The following is a 24,200-nucleotide window of genomic DNA, read 5'->3' on the forward strand; positions in this document are numbered from 1 at the left end:
AGAAATGAAATCGATCTGAAAGGACTGAATCAAATAGATCAGATCAAAATATATCCAATCATTCTTCAATTTAATGAATCGCCCTTGAATTGAATCATAACTATAAACTATCAAATGGATTCAAACCTTCTTGTTAGTGTGGCATTCATGCTCCTTAAATGTGGCATATGTTCACTATAACAGAGGCAGCTTTTAGATTTAAGTTACCGTCACATCATAATAATTCTGAAAGACTTTGAGAAGTGTTCAGCGTCCCTCTTTTTTCCTCTTGCAGTTTTTCCCCTCAGATTTGTGAGCAAACTTTTTATTTCTCTTCATTAGAGCACGTATATTTCTCATTACAGCACAGCGTTTCTGATCACAGTCCCCTCTGAACAAGTGATATCACCATATGTATGTTTGCAGCATTTAGTTGATGCACACTAATGGAGCTTCTAAATATATTAAATCTGCTCGTTTGTGTCTTACTTCCAGCAGCACTGCCTTCATTTTAGAACTACTGATGTTTTTTTTTCACTGTAAGTCTAATGGGTGCTCGGTTTGGATTTGAATTTGCACATTTCAAAGGTGCCTCTACTTCTCTTCTCAATCCTATGTGATTTCTGAGTGCACACTGCAAATGAGGTTTAATGATTTGAATATCAAAGAAAGTGAGATTGGTGATGCATTACAGAGAGTGATTGGTCACATTTGTGGAAAAGTTGTACTGTCTGGCCAAATTTGTTGATGAGGATTATTTGTACTGGTTGAATTTGAAAGCATTTGTGCAACTGCACCATGGAAACTCTCTAAAGGGGGAAGTCAGTAAGAAAACTAGCTAACAATTTAGATATCTATACTGGCAGCTGTGGGTTTAATCTAAAGGGATGTGAGATAATTAGCAGGGTGGAACTTGGGAACAGCAGCTTCTCTTTCACTAAATTATGTTTATTTTTCAACTTCAGTTTATACTCTGTCTTGTGAAATACTGCACAGTTTAATATCTTCAGGCCTCAAAAAGAGTAACATGAAAATGCTCAGGAAGGGAAACATGCACCCTGAGGCGAGTGGATGCAAGTAGATGTGGTTAAGATGTCAGAAGAAAAAAAGAAGATAGAAAAGGAAATGAAGGAGTGATAGAAAGTCAGTACACCCATGATGTCAGTTTGAGCTTGTCTTTGCATGGATACATTTTGCACCAGTGATGATAAGGTCAAACGTACACCAGGAGCTTGTTTATGTGGGGGTCTACAACTGACAGTTTGGACTGTGTTTATTCTGTTGGCATACACCTGCCTGATTGTCAGGCTGTTTGTGCTTCCTGCTTCTTTGACACCTTTTTAGTGTCATTGCAATACCAGATCTCAGCCATTGATGGAATTTTATGAAAAGACATAATGGACTATAAAAATGAAAGCCAAGTTGAATAAAAACAGGAAGTCAGCTTGAATTTCCCCTTGAATTGTTTATGGTCAAAATTAAATTTGAACAACAAACCTGTTTTCGGGTTGCTGATTACCCTTGTTATCGCGGCTCCTGCAGCCGTTCAGCCATCTCTTCAGCCTCCACTCACCCACGCACTTCAATCCTCAATACTGTCTGATGGCGAGTGCACAGAAAGGCCGCCATTACCTCCCTGCCAAGCTGTTAGAGCAGAGGATCTCTGGCTGGCTCACTTTTAGCTTGTGCCAGTCTAGCTCACCCACACACAGGTCCTGATGGGGGTTAGGTGGTCTGACGTCTTCACTGCCAGGAAACAGGAGCTCAAGAGTGGGCGGTTGAACCAGAAATTAATTTTTTTTTTACTTTCTGAAATGCTAATTTATTTCTCCCCCTGGCTGCTCGTTCCTCTCATGGGGTCACAGACATGACTGAAAGTTGTGCCTTTATAAGTAAGTATGATAATGCATCTAAAACTTTGGCACAAGGTCTTAATATTTCAAATGTTATCCTCGATTTAAATTGACAACAATAACTGATATCATACTATAGTCTCTTTCCAGCGAGGCAAGAATTGCACTTTTACAGAGAACAAGATTATACAGAGGCAGCATAGGTGCTTAATATGAACTTAAATCAAGAAACAGTGAAACATTTTAAATTCTGCCTCTGACTCAAGATCGCCCCAGGGCAGTGCTGTTCTAGGGATTTGGGCTGATTATTAATACAACCCCAGGTTCATAAGAGTTAGCACACTGCGTAAAATGTTGGTAAAAACAGAATTTGACAGTTTGCAAATCATTCAAACCCATATTTAATTGAATATAGTGCAAAGACAACATCTCAAATATTGAAACCAAAACATAATGTTGAGTCAAGAAGAATATATACTCAGTTTCAATTTGATTCCAGCAATACATTTGAAAACAGTCAGTACAGGGGTATATTTGCCATTATGTTGCATCACCTCTTCTTTTAAAATCACGCTGTAAGTGTTTGGGAACTCAGGAGACCAGTTTCTCGACTTTTGAAAGTGAAATGTTGTTCCATTCTCGCCTGATATAAGATTTCAGCTACTCAATTGTTCAGGGTCTCCTTTGTTGTATTTTTTGTGTCATGGTGCAGTCCATTTCTTTAATAGGTTGGGCTGCAGGCAGGCCAGTTCAGCACCAACATTGCTTCTACTATGGAGCCATGCTGTTATCATATGTGCAGAGTGTAGTTTGGCATCTTCTCACTGTATTATGCAAGGTCTTCCCTGAAAAAGGCTTTGTCTAGATGGCAGTATATGATGCTCCAAAACTATTTATTGTTTAGCATTAATGGTGCCTTCCCAGAATTGCAATAGACACTTATACATTCCCACACCATCTTGATGCTGGCTATTGAACTACGCGCTGATAACAAGACAGGTGTTCCCCTTACTCCTTAGAGCGGAAGATGCAGCGTCCATGAATTCCAAATAGGATGTCAAGTTTTGATTCATCAGACATTGGTAAAATTTTCCACTTTACCTCAGTTCATCTTATATGGTCTCAAGCTCAGAGAAGTTGTCAACATTTCTGGATCATGTTAATAAATGGTTTCCTCTTTGTATTCTACAGTTTTAACCTGCTTTTGGGGACACAGTGATGAACTGTGTTCACAGACAATACGATTTTGAGCCCATGCAGTGATTTCCACTACAGAGGCATGTCTGTTTTTAATGCAGAGAGAACAATCACGGAACATCCATTATGAGTCAACGGTCTTGTCTCTTTTATACTAAGGTTTTTTCTAAATTCTCTAGAAATCTTTTCATGTTATTACACACTGTAGATGGTGAAATCTCAAAAACAATTTTTCATCAAGGAACATTATTTTTGAATTTCTAAACTATTTCCTCACCCAGTCTCTCAGAGTAGTACACCTCTTCCTGCCTTTTCTTTTGAGGGACCCATCCTCTCTGGACTGTCCTTTTTATACCCGGTCATGTTACTGACCTGTTGCAAATCAACCACATTAGTTAGGGGATGTTCCTCCAGGTGATTTTTTTTTTTGTAGCATTACACAACTTTTTCAGTGTTGTTGTTGTCCTTGTCCCAACTGTTCTCAAACGTGTTGCTGGCGACAGTGATAAATTACTTGTGTGCCTTAAGTCAACTCCCAGAACAGATGGATGGTTACTTTGGCCATGCTTGAGCAAATTTAGGCTCCAACTTGTGCAGAGACTTTTGCAATTTCACAAAAAAATATATATATATCTCCTCCAAATCTGAGAAAATGATGACGGACTACACCATGGTAGAAAAGTTGCCCAGAATGACTCAGTAATGACTTTTGCCACTGTTTGAATAGGATAGAAGTTGGTGAATGATGATGATTTTGTGTAACCTGTTTGAAACTGATATTCTGGCTCTCTTATCATGCTTTGATCTTCACAGCTCATTTTATAAGTTATTGTGGGAGGGAATTAAAATGTGTCAAGCAGAGCAGGGAAATGAATCAAGAAAATCCAATCTTTCAGAGGATATTCATTCAAGTTTTGTTGCAGGTTTTTATTTTTTTGGGCTGTCGATGTGTGGGTCGCTTCGATGAATTATGTAGCTGTCGTACAAAAACTTCTAATGTCAACCCCCCAGAAAGTTGAGTGCAATGAAGAAGGCATAAAGAGACCTCTGAAGGATAACAAGTATATATTGGAAATCCAATTAAAGATAAATGAAGGGAGGATTCATCTCTTGGCTGCAGAATAAAGAGATAGAGATCGAGGCTGCGAAGAAAACCATTTATATGGAAATCCCTTCTGTATCCATATTATGTTGTCGGGTAAAAATATCCACAACACCAGCAGAGAACATTTTTGTTGAGGTTTTATTTTTTCCCTGCAAATAATAATCAGTACACAGGTTTTATCTTTGCATGTTTTTTATTTATCTTTTACTGCACTGTAGACCAAAAGAAAACCTCCATGTCCTCCTTTTCCATTCCCTCTAAACATCAAGTTTTAATCCAGGTAGTAGTCCTCACCTCCAGAATCAGATGAAGAGTGTCAGTTCAAGGCTGCAACATGAACAAAGGGACTACTAATGAGATCCACTTCATCACTGCTGTCTTCTTGGCTGAGTGGATCCAACTGTGCCATGATCACACTGAAAGGAAAATACAAGGAGGCAAAGACTCGAGGGTGGACATTGTGTGCTGCGAACATACTGCCGTATCTTGGGCGACAGCAACCAACCAACTCCTGAAGAGCCCTCTTATCAGCTATCTCATTAACCTCATTTCACTGGTAAATTGCACATCTGTTCGAGACACTCACTAAATAATAATGAGAACAGTTCATCCATCAGTGGAAACCTCCTGTTTTTTAATGATGTACAAGAACAACCTTTGACACAAATGTCCCGTCAAAATCTGAAAGTCAAACCACATCAACATTTTGTAGCCAATCAAGCCCAAGAAACACCTGACTTTTAAGCTTTTGGAATATGGCTTGAAACTAGTTAAAAAAGATTAATGATGGAAAATCTGACAGCTTATTTTAGTGTTTAGGTTACAGTTCAAGGCAGTTTTGGCACAGCTGATCACATTCAGTTCAACATCTACCTGATAAGCAGCATAGAGCAGCCTTACACAGAGATGTCTGAGCTGCAATCACAGGAGAAAGTAGGAGTCTTGCAATCTGGAAATGTAATTTCAGTTTTTCCCTGATTGGTAATACTATTGTCTGCTGGCAATCAGCAAACATAGCTGATATCCATATATGATGTGAAGGCTGTGAATGTTATGCAAAGCGACAGTTCTGTGGTGTTTGCGAAATCTGCATTATAGAAAAATCTGGTGAGCAATCTGTGTTCCACCATCTTGCAGAGCTACCATTACTGAAGTGGCAGCTTGCTTGCCCAATCCCAGTAACCACCATAAAGCCAAGGCACTGAACCCTCATGGGCTTCAACAGAGTGAGATGGTATACAAACAAGGACTGAAACACATGATATCATATGTTGCACATTCATGGAAAGTACATAATTTGGCATTGTTAAGCCTGCATCAGAGAGCTCACACACTTGATTATGTGATGCTGGGACAGCAGTCACATACTTACAGGGAATGTGCCTCAAAGTCTGTGACCCTGTCCCAATCCTCCACACTTAGCTGAGTGCTCTTGGTTACGCACATACTTTGGTGAAGTTTTGCCACGTAAAAGGAACATTTGTGCATAGTGTGTAAGCACGTATTTAGTGGTCATGTGCACAGTTTTTTTTAAAATACAATTGTAACATACTTGCCAACCCCCTTTTCGTCGGACAGTAGATTGAGAGGATAACATTGCGTAAGGCAAAAAATGCAGCTGATTGTTCTTGCATTATTTGGCGCTCTGCTTGGGCAATTTCTTAAGATGAGCCACTAAAGATTAATGGGAAGCTAAGAGAGCGAAATTCTTACTTTGATCCCAGGGATGTTTTGCTGGCGACACATCAACTGTAGTTCAGTGAGACAACTCACTCAAGATAAAGTTTATTGCAGCATACAGTATTGTGTTTGGCGTATGGGCTCCGAACTTCATTACTCCTCGTAGATTATTTCAATGCAGACATTTAGGAGTAATGAGATTGGACTAACCCCCCTCGGAGCCCGCAGGTGGATGCCGGGGAGGGGGTGAGTACGAAGTTTGCACACAGCACTGAGCAGGACAGCAGGAGCACTTGCAAAGCAGAGGCAGAGACGGGGAGACTTGCAGCTTAAATAGACCGCCAAATGAGAGGATGTTGAGATCAGCTGATAGGGAGGATGATGACATGTCAGTATGAATGAACGCAGCTCGGGTTGTCTGCCTGAACTAGCTTGCAGGCAGGGCTCCATTATGTGACTGTGATTGTATCTTTGCAGATACAAGTACTAAAACATACATGGCCACTATCGGATTCAAATGAATGACAAAGTATAGAACTACTCAGTACACAGGTCATTCTCTGCTCTCAAGTTGATTGATTGGAACGTTTCATACATGGTCCCTTTATAAAATAAATTGTAACGTTGTAAATTACAGTGGACCTGCTCACTGCAAACATACGCCTATATGTATTGTTAAGATGTGAATATAATGTAAAGTTACGAAATCTGTCAATTCAAATCTTTAAAACATCTTTCCTACATTGGAATTTCCTCAGTGGCATCTGGCTGCAATGTTGTGGCTCTTGAGAATAACTTTGTGGGAATAAATTTCACCAACAAGATGCATTGTTGGATTTGTACTTGGGCTAATACCGCTCAGCTGCGCTCTTACCGAAAGTACAGGTAAAAAACAAATCAAGCGTTCTGCACTTTTGATTGTTGGAGAAACAGGACGCACATGAACATGAACGTGCAGCAGAGGTAGTCAGATTGTAAACATAAGACATTTACTAATGAAGGTTCCTTATTGAACATTATTTAATTTTTACATTTTAGACATTAGTTAAAACAACAGACTGATAACTCATGGAGTAGAGAAAGAACTTCATCAAACACCACATATGTGAGTAATATAGTGTTATTCTACAATGCTGGTAGATATTCATCAAGCACACGTTTTCTACTTAATTACTCATACCACTGGTCTGGTCATGCTGCTCTTATGGATTATGTTAGGAAAGTACAATATGAGACTTTTCAATTAATTGCCTGATGATGAACAACATCCACTGGTCTGGGTGACATCATTAATAATTGTAATAGTCTTGATCCTCCTCTGAAGAATATCTTGGTCTTTTGCATGGACAATGAATCTCTGTGAAGACTCTTCATGAGATATTTAAGATAAAGTTATTTTTTAACAAGTGTTGCAGCAGCTGAGAACTCCACAGGTTCTTCCCCATGAAAGTGAAGTTGCATAGAAAGCAATAGCAGAAGCAGAAAATCCTTCACCTGGAAGGACAGCTTGCAGTGAACATGCAGATGTTGTCAGGAGATGCCACTGCAGTAATGGCTACTTGTTTATTTCCAGTAATTCGATGGTTTCATCCACTAGCTCCTCTCCAGTGTTTAACAAACACCAACAAAACTGGATCATAAACCGCCTGCACTACACTCATACAGCAAAAGTAAAAAATAAATAAAGCAGTTAACACTCAGCCCTTACTGTCTTGGCAGAAGAACAAAGATATCTCTCAGCATAAACAATCAAATAACCAAACAGCTGCATTGTAACTCTTTTCTTTAACTGGCTTGCAATTTTACCTTGACAAATTCAGACACAACTGGAGAAACGTTTTCAGAAAGAAAGTAAATCTTTATGTTTTGGATGCTTACTTTTATGCACATTAACCCCAAATAGCATAGTTCTAATGTTCATTATTAGATCTGAAGGGACCAAGCTTCACATTTATCATCATACTGTGCTAGATAATGATTTGTGTGAACTGGAAGGTAAAGCAGATTACCACATGGACTGCATCTAATCTTTAATGTGATAAATATAAATACGAGGTTATGAAATTAGAAGGGTATAGTGCCTGCACGATAGCTGAACACGTGCTAATTACGTGTAGAACAGCAGCATACACCTTAATGCATCACGCTCTAGTTATGATGAACCAGGCTTTACTCTCACATGAAGAAAACATTTGTCTGATCTTCATTAACTTTGCCCCCAAACTCTCCTGTACTTTCTATTTCTGTGTCTCGTGTGCACGAACATACAGTGTACACATGTACACACACACACACACACACACACACACACACACACACACACACACACACACACACACACACACACACACACACACACACACACACACACACACACACACACACACACACACACACACACACACAGGGCTGAGGCAGTTTGGACTCAGTGCCGAAGACATCTGTGCCACAATCATTCTGCCTCACTGAGTGGATTCCCAATTACACGCTGGAGTAGCGTTACACTGCCATATTAAGAATTCAAATTCGGGCCACACCAAGTTACTCGTGAGCTCTTAAAAAATGAATGACTCTTTGGAGAGCACGTGAGGAGCCACAGCTCGTAGTTTTTAGATTAGATTAAATCGTAATCAAGGAGCAAGTGGGCCAACCGCAGCCAGCTGTACTGCTAGGATAAAGAAGTTTTATGCTCTTTCAAGCTGACCCAGTCACTTTTTGAGGATTTGACAATGGAGGAAGGGTGATGGCAAGTTGAGGCTTTCTGACAAAATTGCTGAGTTCAGCTCAGTTCTGCGTGTCAGTTTGTTCACTCTGCTTTGAAATTCATTTCCAAGAGTTGACAGGCGTGAGGGAACTTCACACTGATTCATCTTTCTTTAGGGGTCTGTCTCGTTATAAGAGGACGGGACCCTGAACTGCTGGTGCATTTTTTAGATGGAGCATTTATTCTAAAAAAAACCCCACCACATTGTGTTTTCAATTTGCTCTTTAAAGTGTTATGTAATCCAGAAAGGATTATAGATATTTCTCTGAAAAGGGTTATGATGAAAACTTCCCTCTCTAAGCCTCTTTGAAGATACTGAACATCAAACCCAAGATGAGCTTTTTATGGCCGAATCAATAATAAAGTCTCACTTTTTCATTGACTTTATAACACAGAAGATTTTCTCTCAGTGTTTGCGTTTCCATGTAACAGTTTTCTGTGTGTTTGATCCCTTGGATTGTTGTCAGATAAAGTAACTAGCTGTATTGTAGAAGCATGTACTGTATATCATACAAATGCACATTTGCAGAATTCACGTGGGAAGAAAAAAACATCCTCAGTCCAAAATGAACAAGATGAACATCACAGAATTACAAGAAAAGATTTTTTTAAATAAAAATCCTCTTCTCTTCTGAACTCGCAAGATACTGGTACTTCAAAATCCCAATGTTAGCTCTCATTTAGTCCATTACATGGCTTTGTGGTGACTCAAGAGACAATTAGGCAGTTACTGAAAAATACTGAATACAACAACTGAGGTGTCAAATCTGGTAAATTAAGAGAAAACAGAGCAGAATTTTTTATTTTTTCTAAAATCTTATCTCATATTACCCTGATAATTATCTCCTATATTCAAAAATAACAAAGCACTTTATATTCTCAAGTGAATGCAATACACTTCAACACACTTCAACACACTTTTTGTACATTTGTAATCTGACTCTCTTCTCTCTTTTACAACAAAAACATGAAACAAGAGAGAGTTGATGAAAGATGGCAGGTGAACTTCACCTTCACTGACTTCAGGTACTCTGCCTCTCTAGTAAACAATGGAACTAATATTATATGTGTTTTATGAAAAGAAGTAGATTGACGTTTTTATGCCAAATGTAAGGCTTCATGTCACCAGTTTTGTCGAAACAATACAATGAATCAAAATGAAGATGTATAATTCATCTTTTTCTTCTTCTAGTCTGGGGTTTGTTCCTTTTTGTTTTGAGAAAACAGAAATATGTTGGATCAGTGTTAAAGATATGCAACTGGGCACGCTGGTGGCCTAGCGGTCTAAGCGCCCCACATACAGAGGCTGCAGTCCTCGTCGCAGGGGTCACTGGCTCGATTCCCGGCCGCGACCATTTCCTGCATGTTTTCTCCCGCTGTCTACTCCCCACATTTCCTGTTTCTCTTCGGCTGTCCTGTGGAATAAAGGCAAAAAGTCCCCCCCCCCCCAAAAAAATGCAGCTCAATGTTTAAGCATCAATATGGCGACAAAGTTATCTAATGATACGGCATATTTGACACAACAGTGATAAAAATAATAGAAACTATTAAATCGTCAAACATCTTTAAATGATTACTTTTTTATCTGTCGGTTATTTTCATGAAAGATGTCTCACTATAGTGAATAATATTAAGAACAATTTCCTGAAGCCCACAGTCGCATCTTCAAGTTTCCTTTCAATAACCCAGATTATGATCACATCAGACCCGAGAGCGTCCAGTGTTCTCGTCTGAGGAGCTAAAAATAATTCATGTTTAAAAGTTCTGCACGGAAAGATCACCCTCTTCTGTCAAATTAGATGCTGAATTAATTTGGGTCAACTGACTAATCAATGAATAAACTTGTGTTGTATTGCTGCCCTAGATGTTAGCTGAACATTTAAAGTGAGGTAATGTGTAATAGTTATTCATCATGCTGGCTCTGGACATTAAGTCGCCCCTATAGCAGCAAGGAAGTCCTGATTTAAACCCTCTAACTTGGCTACCCTACATTAGCTCCAGGCTCTCAGTGTAAGGCTGTCTGTGTGTGTTAACTCTGTTATTGACTGCCATGAGGAGCCTGTGTCTTCTGTGATTTGTAACCAGGAAGCATGAAAATATTTAAACGCCTCTTCATTAGCGTCTTAGTTCAGCTGATGATGTCACAGTCAGGGGGCTCGACTCAGCACTTGGATGCATGTCCTTGTACATCACCTGCTAATGCACTTTGCTGCAAATAACCATTTTCCTCCTTGTATTTTGCAGCAGCAAGTGTTCGCCCCTGTACCAAATCTATAATTTAGAGAGGAGGACATGGCTGCACTAACCTGTTTAATGAAGCAGTGAATCTGAATATGACTCATGTTATCAGAGCAGTTTGTGCCTTTTTTAGCTCAGAGGCAGACAAGCTGATTTAACCCTTCACCATCAGAGCCTGAGCACAGATGGATAGACTCGTCAACACAGAACCAGATAGATGCACACGCACACATACAGGCCTGATAACCTTTCAGCTCTGATTGTTCAAGGGCAGTGATCACTCATTGTTTATCCTGTCAGGTACCAGAGCTGACTGGACATGTGGCTTTCACAATATGCTGAGCACACACATTTACAGCTGTAGTAAACAGTGTCATGACCTGTCTGCAGAATGAATCATCACTGTGTGGAGCAACTGGTAGCAGGAAAACAGACAATAATTCATGAAGAGGCTGCAAATTATGACTCTGGGAACTCCTTTGAATAATACAGTGTCATGATACTGTTAGGAAGCTGTGGTTTTATACTCAAGAGCAGTTAAACACAGCTGAATAACGCTCTTTGAAGTCTACTGTATCACGGTATTTTAACACATGACTGCTACAACACTGCCTCATAACTATGTTGTGGGTCAAATTGACCCTTTTAAAAGTCTATTTTGGCAATATATGCCTTCCAAAACCAGCAAAATGTAGCATAAAAATCTGGGCAGCATGTGACAGAAGAGGTGCCTTGTGTTAATTTATCAACATCACTTCATAAAAAAAAAAAAAATTCCAAATGTAAAATAAAAAAACAGAAATCTATGTTACAGTGTCATTTATTTTAGTTAGCAGACGCTTTTATCCAAAGTGACGTACATATGAGAACAAGAACAACACAAGCAAAGATCTAGACAAGAGGAAACAAGATCAGTAAGAGTAACAAAGTGCTTCAAGTCAATTTGGGTGCAGGTACTGCCAAGCAGTGTAAAGGCAATGCACAAAAATAAGTAAGGTTTTTTTTTTTTTTTTTTTTTCAAAATAAGGAACATCTACATGAAGCAACCAAACAATTTAAGACCTTCCATTATCTGTCTTTTGAAAGTAGAGAGGGACTCTGCAGATCGAATGGAGTTGGCAAATTCATTCCACCATTTAGGGGCAACAGAAGAGAAGAGTCGAGCTAGTGATTTTGATTTTGAGGCCTTGTGTGCTGGAAGCACTAGGCGCTTTTCAGAGGCTGAGCGTAGCGGGCGAGAAGGGCAGTAGACCTGGATGAGGGGTTCCAGGTAAACAGGAGGCGGTTTTGGTTACTGCTTTGTAAGTCATGATTACAGTTTTGTATCTGATGCGAGCTGCAACTGGAAGCCAGTGTAGCTAAATGAGCAGGGGAGTGACATGAGCTGTCTTAGGCTGGTTGAAGACCAGACGTGCTGCTGCATTCTGGATCATTTGCAGAGGTTTAACTGTGAATGCAGGGAGGCCTGCCAGTAGAGAGTTGCAGTAGTCAATGTAGTCAATATGTCATGTAAAACTATTGTATTTATATTTAGGGCTTTCCAATGTATATTGAAAAAAGTTTTAACATTAATTTTAATGAAAAACGAGTGAGTTATCCTCATTGAACCATGATCTGTGAGAATTAAAGAACACCAATGGACTAAATCTTGATTTAAATGGTTAGTAATGGAGTTAAAAATTAGATTTAAAACAATCTGATTGGGATTTTTTGGGGTTCTGAAACATTTGGATAATTGAATATGTACCATGTCAAATTGACCCAGGAACATTATTGCGAAACGAACATAACAGGAGGGTTAATAACAGAAAGAATTGACAATTACCTGTAATTGACCTGTTTATCGCCCCTGGCTTAGGGTAAAAATTAGTAACGATAATTGTATTGATACAATTTTTCTCAACATAAATATAACAAATAAAACACATAAAATGTGATATATTAAAACCTGTAATTACCTGTAGTTGTGCTTTGCCAGTATCTGATCTCATGATAGGCATTAAAAACAACTTTTCTATGTTGCTTTAATAGTCAAAATAGATTGTAGTATTGAGACTTATCTATAACCAAACATATTTTACTCATGTAGATGAAGTTATTGAAGTACTTTAAGTAAGGAATGACAGTAAAGTTTGCTGATAGTTATGCAAAGAAGAGGCATGACACAGTGAGGTGAGACCTCCAGCGGGAGGACATGGACGGACTAGCACAGCCAGGTGATTAGTAATTTTTACTCATCATAATAAACCACTTGCTGTTGACTTTAGTTTTGTATATGTGATCCTGCATCCTTCTCTGGGGTGTGTATTTTGTTCTTGTTGAGCATCAAGTCAACCTGATTCTGTACTAAGACCTCCCAGATCTTCATTTGTCAATTGACATCTTCCTTTGCTGTCATCATAATTACCAGAGCTGCTCAGACCTGATAACAACCCACAAACAATGCTGTCAGCTATTACAAGATAGGTCATTGTTATAAAATAAAAAGACAGAGGCTCAAAGACAATAACTGTGTTGAGATGAACTCTGCTCAAAGGTGATAAGTTTAAAGAAATCTCTCTACAGTGGAACTGAATCCTCGTTTTTCACTTTGACATTAATAAACTACAGTCTGTAAGTAATTGTATTTTATTGTGTCACCTCCTTCTCAATCTAAAACCCATTACCTATGTCTTCATAAATCTGAGGTTTCACTCATTAATAGCTGTCGGAGAAGCAGTCAGGAAGCACTACTTTATCGTGGTGAAGTTCGGTTCTATTGTTTGTCTTTGGGAGGCTCAGCGCTCAAGCTTCATTAAAGAGTCATCATTTAAACAGACAAGACAGCTCGCCCTCCGCCCGCTGGATTCAGATTCTGCTCTGGTCTGCGTGCTTCCAGCCCTTCACCCTTCATCTCTCTCCACTTGGTATGGATGGCTTTGGTTTTGCTTTAGGATAAAATGTAAAGGTCATGCTGTGGTGGGTCTCTCCGTCTCCTCCCCCTTCGTATTGTATCATGCTCTTGGCTTGTCTCCCTTCCTATAGATCCTTTATCTCGAAAGCTGTCCTCTTTGTTCCTCTTTGCTCTCTTTCATCCTTTTATTCATGCTCCTTGTCTATTTCTTGTTTTCCATCAGGTCCTCGTTGGACCTACATTAGAGAAAAATCCTTCAGAGTGCATTTCATTTCCTCTCAGATTCCACCTGCTCATCTTTTTCATGTCAGACTTTTCTAAGAAATGTTTCCTCCAGCCGGTCTGTCATTTGGTCTTCTGACAGTTAAATCAGTCATTTTAGCTCATCATTCCTCTGGATGCTTTCAACTCCTTCCTTCATTAAGCTTGTTTAATCACTTGATACTCGAATGAGTTGTGTCTGGATGGAAAGAAGCAACTTTTAAAAAAGGATCACACAGTTATTGTCTCTCTTGCATGGATTAGATATTTAACGCTGATGCAGGAGACATCAAAGCCTGCTAACTTGACACTTTTTGCCATGGTGATACACTTCCTTTCAAAAAATGTCAAAATGGAAAAAGGAGAGAAAAAAAAAACACTTTTATATCTTATTCAAGCATTAAAGCCAGCAGGGAAATGGCAGAATGACAGAGCTGGCAGGTGAAAGAGGTTAAACGCATTATGTCCTGCTGTTTTATGCACTGCACCACTTTTATAGCAAGACAGCATTGGACGCAACATTGAAATGCTGTATAAGAATGCAAAGTGACAAACAGTAAATTGAATTAACTTGTGCATGTATGACCTAACGCTGCAATTTGTCGGAACTACAATTTTCACTCAAGTGTGAGTGTAGATAGACGCCATTCCTGCAGGAAGAGTTATACAACGCTCTCTCAGCCTGGAGTGTTCCCTGCAGTAGAAACAGCCCTCAGACACCGCAGTCCCCAGTAATTTGTGTGTGTGTGTGTGTGTGTGTGTGTGTGTGTGTGTGTGTGAGAGAGAGAGTGTGTAGGGGGTCAGGGCCTGACTGCATCAGCCATCCTCACTGCTTGGTGTCCCCAGGCACCAGCTGCCTCTCCAGCCTCCCCTCTGCTGTCACCCCTCCGTGCTGCAGGGACAGTCACACCCACAGCGAGGAAAAGCTTGAAAAAAAACCCTTCAAACTCTCACAATAGCCCGTGCTGGTAATCACAGACGGTTTAAATAATGGACGTAGCCACCGTGATGTCACCCACTTGCTTATTGACTCTGCAAATGAAGCTGTAAGAGTGATAACCGGCTGCTAACATGCTGGTTTTCTGGAGCCAGAAGTGGCTATAATTTGGAGAGGAGGGGTCGGCCGATGCCAAGTTATCAAAGCTAGACAGTCCATGACTGTGGATAATTTCTTATCTGGTGAAGGAACCAGTTTATCCCCATCTTACCCAGAGAGTCAGAGTCTATCTTTTGTCCGGTGGCTGACTGCAGCTGTTTTTTTATCAGACTAAAGCTGAAGAGAGCTAGTGGTCATAGCGGACCTGCTGTTTGCTCCCTATGACATTGTTGTTGGTGACCCTTGGAAACTTTAAAAAGTCAGTCTTCTCATCACTGCAGCAAGTCGTAATCTCTGCTGCAGAAAAGCCAACAACAATCCTGACTGCTTTGTCATGCCTGAGAAACCAATAAATGTATGATGAACACCGAACAATCTAACAAGGTGAGTTCAGTTTACCTGCTACATAATGAAAAAGTATCAGCTCAGTAATACTACACTGAAATACTTCTTGGACCACCAGTAACTGCCAAAAACCACACAAAAAGCCGGATTGTTTGTCCAATTTGGGACTTCAAGAAAGAGAAACATTACCCATAAAATTGTCATGTAAAGAGAAATAAGCCATACAGATAGAAACTGTTTTTGTACTGAGCTGTCAACATGTTTATTTCTGCGCTAAAATATGGCATCAGAATGTAGCTAATCAGACTTTCCTTCAGTTTTTTGTGGTCAGCCTCAAGTGGGCACTTTGGGGAGCAGGTTTTTGTACTTGCACACTGGCTTTGTTTTTCAACGATGGAGGTTTCCACTTGTTGATAATCTGCCAGGCTTAGACAAATTTAGCCCCCCAGCCAAAATTACCAGAGCTCTTCCAGCTCAATGGACACACCGCTTCACATACAGAAGCGCCTATTACGCAATACTATGGGTGAAAACATTGGACTGTTCCGACTACTGCATTTACATTTTGCGCAATTTTAGCCAGATGATACCCTGACTTGAGTAAATAAGCTATTTTAAGCCTCTCATAACTGCCTGTGAGTTAAACACAATACATTGATTACATAGTGCAACACAAGGTACATCTTTTATCTACTGGCATAGATCATCACAATCATTTTGAGTGACATTTTTCAAGTCAGATTCCCCCATTATATTACATAAAGTATGTCTCAATATGCAGTGAATGACTTGATCTGAAGGCTTTCTGACGAACGGTTCATCTGAATTTAGGAGTGAGATCCGATCACCACCAGTGGTCACCAGAGATGTATTTAGAAGCACATGATCTGACCAGGTGTGAACCACTGTGATTAGAGCTGTCCACTTGTGAATCGGATTAGCCAAACCACTTTGTTATTACCAGGTGTGAATAAAGAAAAAGATGTAAAGCAGGACCAGATACAAAAATCTCCAAGGCCATTTTAGATCTCAGGCAGTTCCTAATCCTCCTTAAAGCTGAGAAATGTACTTCTAATGTAGCTGACATCATCCACTAGGGGGTTCAGTGAATCCTCAGAATCCCTTACAACTCCGCCTATGCTACCAGGATAATATAAAAAAGATGAAGTGTTATAAGGTAAATATTTTAAGGTGTGAGACTGAAAATGTAAAATTCACAGTGTGTCGCTAACCTTGGACAGTTAAGTTGAATGTCACCGCTCCTCCTCCTCAAACGCTCGTGCTTTACTGATGTACTTCCATGATAAGCAAGCTCTGCTTTAAAGGTCTGGCAGTGAACTCGCAGCATTGAGTCAAAGGCTCCCACGCTTTAGAACATTTTCAAGGCCATGGTATTGCATTGATCGCCACCTTGTTGTTATGTTTTGTTTACAAGTCACATCTGGTGGCTGCATGTGCTATTCTCAGCAGAGATTATTAAGATGTGTGATGTCTCACCCCTCAGTAATTTATTCTGCTATGTGTAATTTACCTGTTGCTTCCTGGTCTTGTGTTGAATGCAAAGATTGTAAGGATGCAAGATGTCTCACTCGTGCACAGCATGAAAACCTGTGCAATGACATATCCAATGAGTCATTGACTTTTACATCACCAAATTGTTGCACCCATAGCATACATGACTGTTGGTATTTGAGGTAGTTGGTAAGAGAGGTTTGCACAATCCTTCTTTATTCAGTGGCTTGTTGTTGTAGCTCTCATCCACTTCAAGAGTCTGCTGCTGGTAAACAGAGCAGAGAAAGGAACCGCGGCTTCCTGCCTCTTAGCCATGGCTGAACTTTACACTCTGGCACACTACACCATTGAGTTGCCTCTGGATGATTGGCCAACCTGTCTCTCCTTGTCTGTTGTGGCTACTCAGGGATGATGGACTAAGATGTGAAGTCAGAGTCACTCATCAGACGACCCTTTGACACACAAAATTAACAGTTCCAGCACAATTGTATTTTCATTTAATCAAGGAAACAAATGAAGGACTCGTAGACGCTGTTAGCTGCTAACTTTAAGAGATACATGCTTCCAGTTTTGAAGCCATCTAGCACTTGCAAGTCTTCACTGAAAAAGAACAAAGTGTAATTCTCTGCAGCCTTTTGCTGTCATGGGATCTGATCTATATTAAGTGCATTGGTTGCATCTTCTAGATCTTAAACCAACATTTTTTTTAAACATTAAATTAAAATCCCCCAATATATGGTGATCTGACAGCTTTTTGCACCTTTATGAGGTACATTTTTATTTTCAGTATCATTCACATGTTAAGACAATTTTTTTATTTTTTTATTTTTTTATTTTTTTATAAATAACTGCAAAACAGACTACATAACACTATGCATAATTTATACATGATCTTAACACTGCTACAACATTATCTAAAATGCATATAATTGAATAAAGCAGGCAAATTAACCTAAAGACCACGCAGGCCTCATGAAAGCTTTTAAAATAAAATGCACCATGCAATCTAAACAGACTCTGCAGCTTATTTGTCATAGCTTATTAAATAATTGAAATATGCTGCATATTGGATCTACATTAGTTGAAGGGTAATTAGATTTAAGTTTAAGTGCAGTCTGTAGAGCATGGATTCCCATGTGAACATGCGTACTTCGTTCAGAAACATGGTCTTGCAGACTCTCCACTTATCTGGTTCAATTATCGGCATACAGTGGGTACCCAACATCACTAGTGACAGCAAGAGACTCTGTTCTAACCTCATAGATGGAATTCATCATGGTGTGGTCTCAGTCATCACACAACATATTATCTTCTTATTTGTTTCCAGATTAACCAATTACTCATGGAATAAGAATAAAAATTGGAAGATGTCACAAATAAAAAGCTAATAGGTTATACATCTGCTGTTTGGGAGTGCACTGTCTTTTAACAATAAAAATGCCTGTATTGTTCTATAATGGTCATATAAACCTAAGAAACAAATCCCTGCACCTTTCAACAACAAACAAGAGAGTCAGAAAATATATTTTCTTTTTATTCTGATGAAATGTGTTTGAGTTTTGGGTCTTTTAGGACCACATGAGCATGTCTCACTGTTCTGATAAACAGTCTCACTGTTCAAAGAGAGTGCCTCAATTTTTTCGCATGTTTCACTCAGCTATTTCATTTGAACTCTGCATGAACAACTTCTGAAATGGTTATCAAAAATATGACAAAGGACAACAAAAACAAACAAAGAATAAAGCTACAAACAATAGGGCAGACAGTAAAATACTTAAAAGTGATGAATGAATATTTGAAAAAGTAAGCTTTAGGCAATGCTTAAATAGTTGAAATGTAGCTGAAAGTAATGGATGAAAGGTTGAATAGTTTTCTTCTGTACTCACAAACGTGACTCTAAACAAAGTGACAAATGTACTGGGCAATGAAAGATAGATTAAATACTAAGACAAGTTGAAAGCTGTTTACTTGTTTGTCTTTGTCATCTGGTTTTCTCACATCGCCACACACACTCTGTGAAGTTGAACAAAAATAATGTTAGCCACAACAAAGTATTTAAACAAATACTTCCAGAAGTAAAACCGATAATACCGCACCTTACATAACGGGTCAACATCTCAAAGTCTTAAAAAATACAACAAAATATCCATTAATAGTTGTTCAAAAACATCAAATATGTAGTGTGAACTTAAAAGCAAAGCTTCTGTGAGACTCAACACAGGTGGACGTGAAGTTGTGAAAATGGCTGGTCTCAATATTAACATCATGAAGAACCAATAGTGAACAAGCACATTTTCCAGCAGTAGATACATTAGCAAATAAGCCTCAGCAAATAGCATAAGAGGTCAGATTTATTGGCTTAAAGCAATGAATAAATGATAACACAAATCAAGCACAACTCCACTGAAAAATGGTTGAAATGATTAGCTCAAAGCAACAGATAAATGGTCATTAAGAGGTCCAAATAGTTAGCTTAAAGCAGCAGAAGAAGAAGGGTCAACACATTTAGTTTAAAGGGACAGTTATGGTCATGATAGTTATCTTAAAGAAGGCTTGTTGAAATTGTGAGCTGAGAAAAATTTAAAAGGTTGAAAAGGGCAGCTCAAGAGATATTATTGATATTTTGCTTGAATTAACAGATACATGGTAGAACTAAGCTAAGGGCAACAATCAAATAGAGGAAATACAGTAGCTAGCTTAAAAAAGCAACAGTTTAGTGAGAGTTAGCTCAAAGAAACAGATACACAGCTAAACACAGTTTATGTTCCAAACATCCAGCCCCTGCTAGTTTGGAACAAGTACAAGAACAGACTTCAAGATAACCTAAACGTGGTTGTGTAATGCTAAATATTGGAACAGCTGTGATTCTCTTCTGCTCTCAGTCTGCTTCCTTGAGCTGACGACATAGTTGCAGTGGTGTTGATGTTCAGTGCAGCAACCCTCCCTGATATTCTTTACAGTACTTACAATACATAATGCCTAGTAATAAAATAAATAGTTTCCTGTTTAAAATCAGTAGGAAAAAGTATTTGAATGGCTGCTTCAGCTCATCTTATAGGACTATGTAGAGGGTATGTAAGACAAAAATATCGCAAACTACTGTTCGTATATGAAATATCACACAGAAACAATGAATGATTGGCTGTGTTTTCTGACCCTTTGATTTCTGTCCAGGAGGCTCATGGCGTCCCTGTAAGCAAATATATATAATTAACAACATGCTTCATATTAAACGCAGTGTAATCTGGATCAGACCTCTTCTGTGCCAACTAGAGCAGATTGGCAGGAAAAGGAGGAGGGGGACCACGTTGCTCTTTTGCTTCACTGCCAAATGTACATTTGCTGTATTTCATGATCTTTCTGTATGTCTCTGTAGAAGCAGTCCAGACAGTAAAATCAATTGGCCAGAGTGTTGGAGTTTTGGATGAGTTTTAACTGCATCGTGGGGGCGATAGAAATCGAGTCCAGCATTGGCTCGGAGTTGTTTTTGTTGCCGCCTTTATGGGACCTATAAAACCTCTGCAGTAATCTCCCTATTTCTTTCATCTCTGCCCACAGGCAAACAGACGTGCCCTCCAGAGAAATTTGACTGTGGGGGATCCACCAACAAGTGTGTCTCGTTGTCATGGAGATGTGACGGGGAGAAGGATTGTGAGAACGGAGCAGACGAGGAAGACTGTGCATCTGGTGAGTCAGTCAGTCAGCTGTCGGTTCTTCAACATGATGGATACAAACACAAATAAATACGGGAACTGTTATTTCTGCTGGTGTACTTAGATTTACATTTCCAGGGGGCATTTTTAAGCAGTAAGAAAAAAGGCGGTATAAAAATATGGACGACATGACAGCTCTCAAAAGGAAAGCTGAAACCTTTAGAGTATCCCCTGCTTACAGGCCACAGTATAGGTAGTATGTGTGTACCTTATTAGTAGAGTAGAGAAGGAGCACTGAGAGGAAACGTAGGTAAACACTACTGAAGAGTCAAACAACCGGGAGTGTGTGCTCAAACTGACACAACCGATTCGCTGTAATCTCAGGGATATTTGTCGCTTTATATATCAGTTCAATGTGCCCTGAAGACGCAGGACATCTAGAGCATAGATCCCTATAGCTCAGGCTCAGGCCCTAAAAACATGACCAGGGCAATATGTCAGCTTCCATTACAGGACGAAACAGGAGGAGCTGTAGACATACCATACATCTTTATCAGAGGTGGGCCCAGTTGATCAAAAACATAACTCTGTTAACCATTAATCCGATAATAAAGATGTTAACTTTCTTAACCCTCCTGTTATGTTGCAGGTCAAATTGACCCTTTTTAAAGTCTATTGTAGGCAATATATGCCTTCCAAACCAGCTAAATGCAGCATAATAATCTGGGAAGCATGTGACAGAAGAGGTGTTGAGTTAATTTATCAACATCACTTCATAAAGAAAAAAATAATCTAAATCTAAAATAAAATAAACAAAAATTAATGTCATGTAAAACTATTGTATTTATATTTAGGGCTTTCCAATGTATATTAAAAAAAAGTTATAACATTCATTTTAATGAAAAATGAGTGAGTTATCCTCATTGAACCATGATCTGTGAGAGTTAAAGAAAACCAATAGACTAAATCATGATTTAAATGGTTAGTAATGGAGTTAAAAATTAGATTAAAAAAATGTGTATTGGGATTTTTTGGGGTTCTGACACTTTTAGATAATATGCTCCTTGTCAAATTGACCCAGGAACATTATTGCTGTTCCAGAGAAACAAACATAACAGGAGGGTTAATAGTTAATCCGTTAATTCTCCTGCTGCACTGGAAAGGGTCCCAATGATCTAAGTCCAGTAAAAGATCTCATCCAAACACACACTATCCATAAAGATCCACAGATTACTTCAAATCTGCAAAGACTGTATGCTCTGTTTAAGTTGTCTGCAATCCATTTTACCATGTAAGAGCAGGGTATTGGATCAGATTGACTGAGTAAACCCAGTACACCTTTGTTATTCTGTTATTAGCAGTTGGCAGAAGTAAAGTCAAGTCACGCGAATTTACTGAAAGTTCAAGGTTTCAATAATCTTTTTTCAAATTAACATCCACATCAGAAGTTAATGAAAAATGATATGCCAATAATTAACAAATTAACCGACATGTGCCCAGCTCTGATCTTTACATGGAGTCGGTAAGCAGCAATGACTGATGAAGCAGCAATCTGACGGGGCTCACAGTAAGAAAACAAGAAGCAGTTAAAATCTTCCTCATTTTGTATTATAAGACGTTTCATCCTTTTTGATCTTACTTATCATCTAGCAGCCTGAGACATTAAAAGCACAGCAGGGGAACACTCTTTATAATTAAAGGGGTTTGAAGTGAGGTTTGAGTTTTAAGCCTTCTTCACTCCACAGCACAGTCCCTTTTTTTGATGTGGAGTGATTTTCAGTGTTGAGTACCACATATCTACAGCTTTCAGTTCACATTTGAAGGTGTCTGTCGTCACATTTTGAACCTCAAGTCTTTAGCCTTTCTACAGCAGAGCCATCAAAAATGACATCACCTCCCGCTCAGCCAATCATCAAAACAACCGTGCGCTGCCCCCACCCCCAACCCCCCGCAGGGACTACCCTTGCCCTACTTCTGAGGCGCCGTGAAGAATTGGCTTCTTCTTTTCTCTCTCTCCCTCTCTCTCTCTTTCCCTCTCTTTCCTCTTCATGTCAAGAAAAATTGATTGGGGCAACAGAGCTGTGGGGAGTGTGGTGTTTAGACTTTGAAGATTGTTGAAAATGGTTCGTGGTGGCAAATGCTGAGGGAGAAAATAGCCATCTTGTTATTATCCTATATAAATAATGTTCTTTCTTAAGCTATTTGCGCTTGGTGAAGTTGTGTATGTATGTGTCTACATAATGAGAGGCTTCTGTTTTAGCAATTTGTGTTTATATGTTAAGCGTTCACACAATTTTGAGTTATTATTTAGGGAGCAAGCTAAATCAATTTGGCATAAAATGAAAACATACTGTATATTCAAAGAAAATTGCTTTCCTTTCTTCTTGAAATACTCCTGGTAAATATGCCTTCAATTTGTATGATATAGGTCTTTCTTTTTTAGGCTGCAAAAGGCCTGTCAGTGTTTTTCCATTTGAGAGTGGCCCCACGCACTTACGCCAGAGCAAGTGGAAGTGATTCCATTGACTAGATATAATGCCTTCCCAGCTTATATGGCTTTTCACTTGCCTGTCCATTGAGACCCAGTCTAGCCTCTGTTAATCCTTTTTTCAGTCTAATGTCTGTATTGATGCGGCAGTCCTAAGCCTCTCAGTCGTGACATGAGGGCGGGCAGCAGACTTCTGCCCACCCAGGCAAAGGCCAACGTTCCTCCAGAGGTAAACACCGCTCACCGGAGTGACCAGGAGGGACAAGTTGAGTGTGACACCAGCGCAGTGCAGTGTTAGATAGCATCACAAATTAGGTCTATTAAGTGCTGCTCAGGCCAGCTTATCTGAAGACTGATTAGGCCCGACGCCAGCCTGAAAAGTGATGTCTGAATAAAGACAGAGGCTTTTACGTTACCTCACTGCTGATTAAACAGAAAGAATGATTGATTATCCAGTGTGATGTTTGTGGTTTAACCTGGTTCAAGACTGGCGATATGCTTCCCAATGACTATAACAGGAAACTTTAGATGAATTCCCTTTCTCTTTATGGTGTATGCCATAACCAATTTATTAAGTTAGTTTTTTCTTACCCTTGTCCATTGGTTGCCCTTTTCGAGTCACAGAGAATGACCTGTACTGGTAGTGCTGATAGGGAATGGTAAAAAACAATACAAATGCAAAAAAACACATTAAAATACATTACCCTGTTTATATTAGGTTATCTTATATATTAATATTCTGTTACTCCATTAATTGTCCCTTTTACGCCAACTTATGTTAGTGTGTGCTTACACAAACAACTTTAATGTGCTCATCCTACTTCTTTTCAGTTCTGTTATCCACATGGATGCATGCAAACACACACACAACACACACAACACACAAACACTGCTCCACCTCAGACTGTGAGTTGTGTTTTAGAAATCATCTTGATATTACGTTATCATGAGAGATGAAGCTTGTTAATGACACAGTGTTTCGGAACAATTCAACACTAAGAGTGTCGGGTGTAATCTACAGCAACCAGCTGCATATAGCTTTTAAACAGAAGTATGAGAAGTTGCATATTTAGAATTTAGAAGACGAGACACCTCAATCAGTGCATTAACCAGAAAGACATACTGAACAACCATTA

At 39.3% G+C, this 24,200-nt stretch overlaps 1 protein-coding gene across 2 annotated transcripts in view; it reads left to right on the forward strand.

Annotated features, from left to right (window-relative positions):
* The window catches only part of LOC117827146 (low-density lipoprotein receptor-related protein 8-like), a 140,997-nt gene that overhangs the window by 55,704 nt on the left and 61,093 nt on the right, over positions 1 to 24,200 (forward strand). For both annotated transcript variants that reach the window (XM_034703640.1, XM_034703639.1), the window contains one exon: positions 20,482 to 20,610. In XM_034703640.1, coding sequence (XP_034559531.1) covers positions 20,482 to 20,610 — 129 coding nt within the window. The remainder of the gene's footprint in view (positions 1 to 20,481; positions 20,611 to 24,200) is intronic.

Source organism: Notolabrus celidotus, chromosome 15, assembly GCF_009762535.1.
Source record: "Notolabrus celidotus isolate fNotCel1 chromosome 15, fNotCel1.pri, whole genome shotgun sequence".
Lineage (NCBI taxonomy): Eukaryota > Metazoa > Chordata > Actinopteri > Labriformes > Labridae > Notolabrus > Notolabrus celidotus.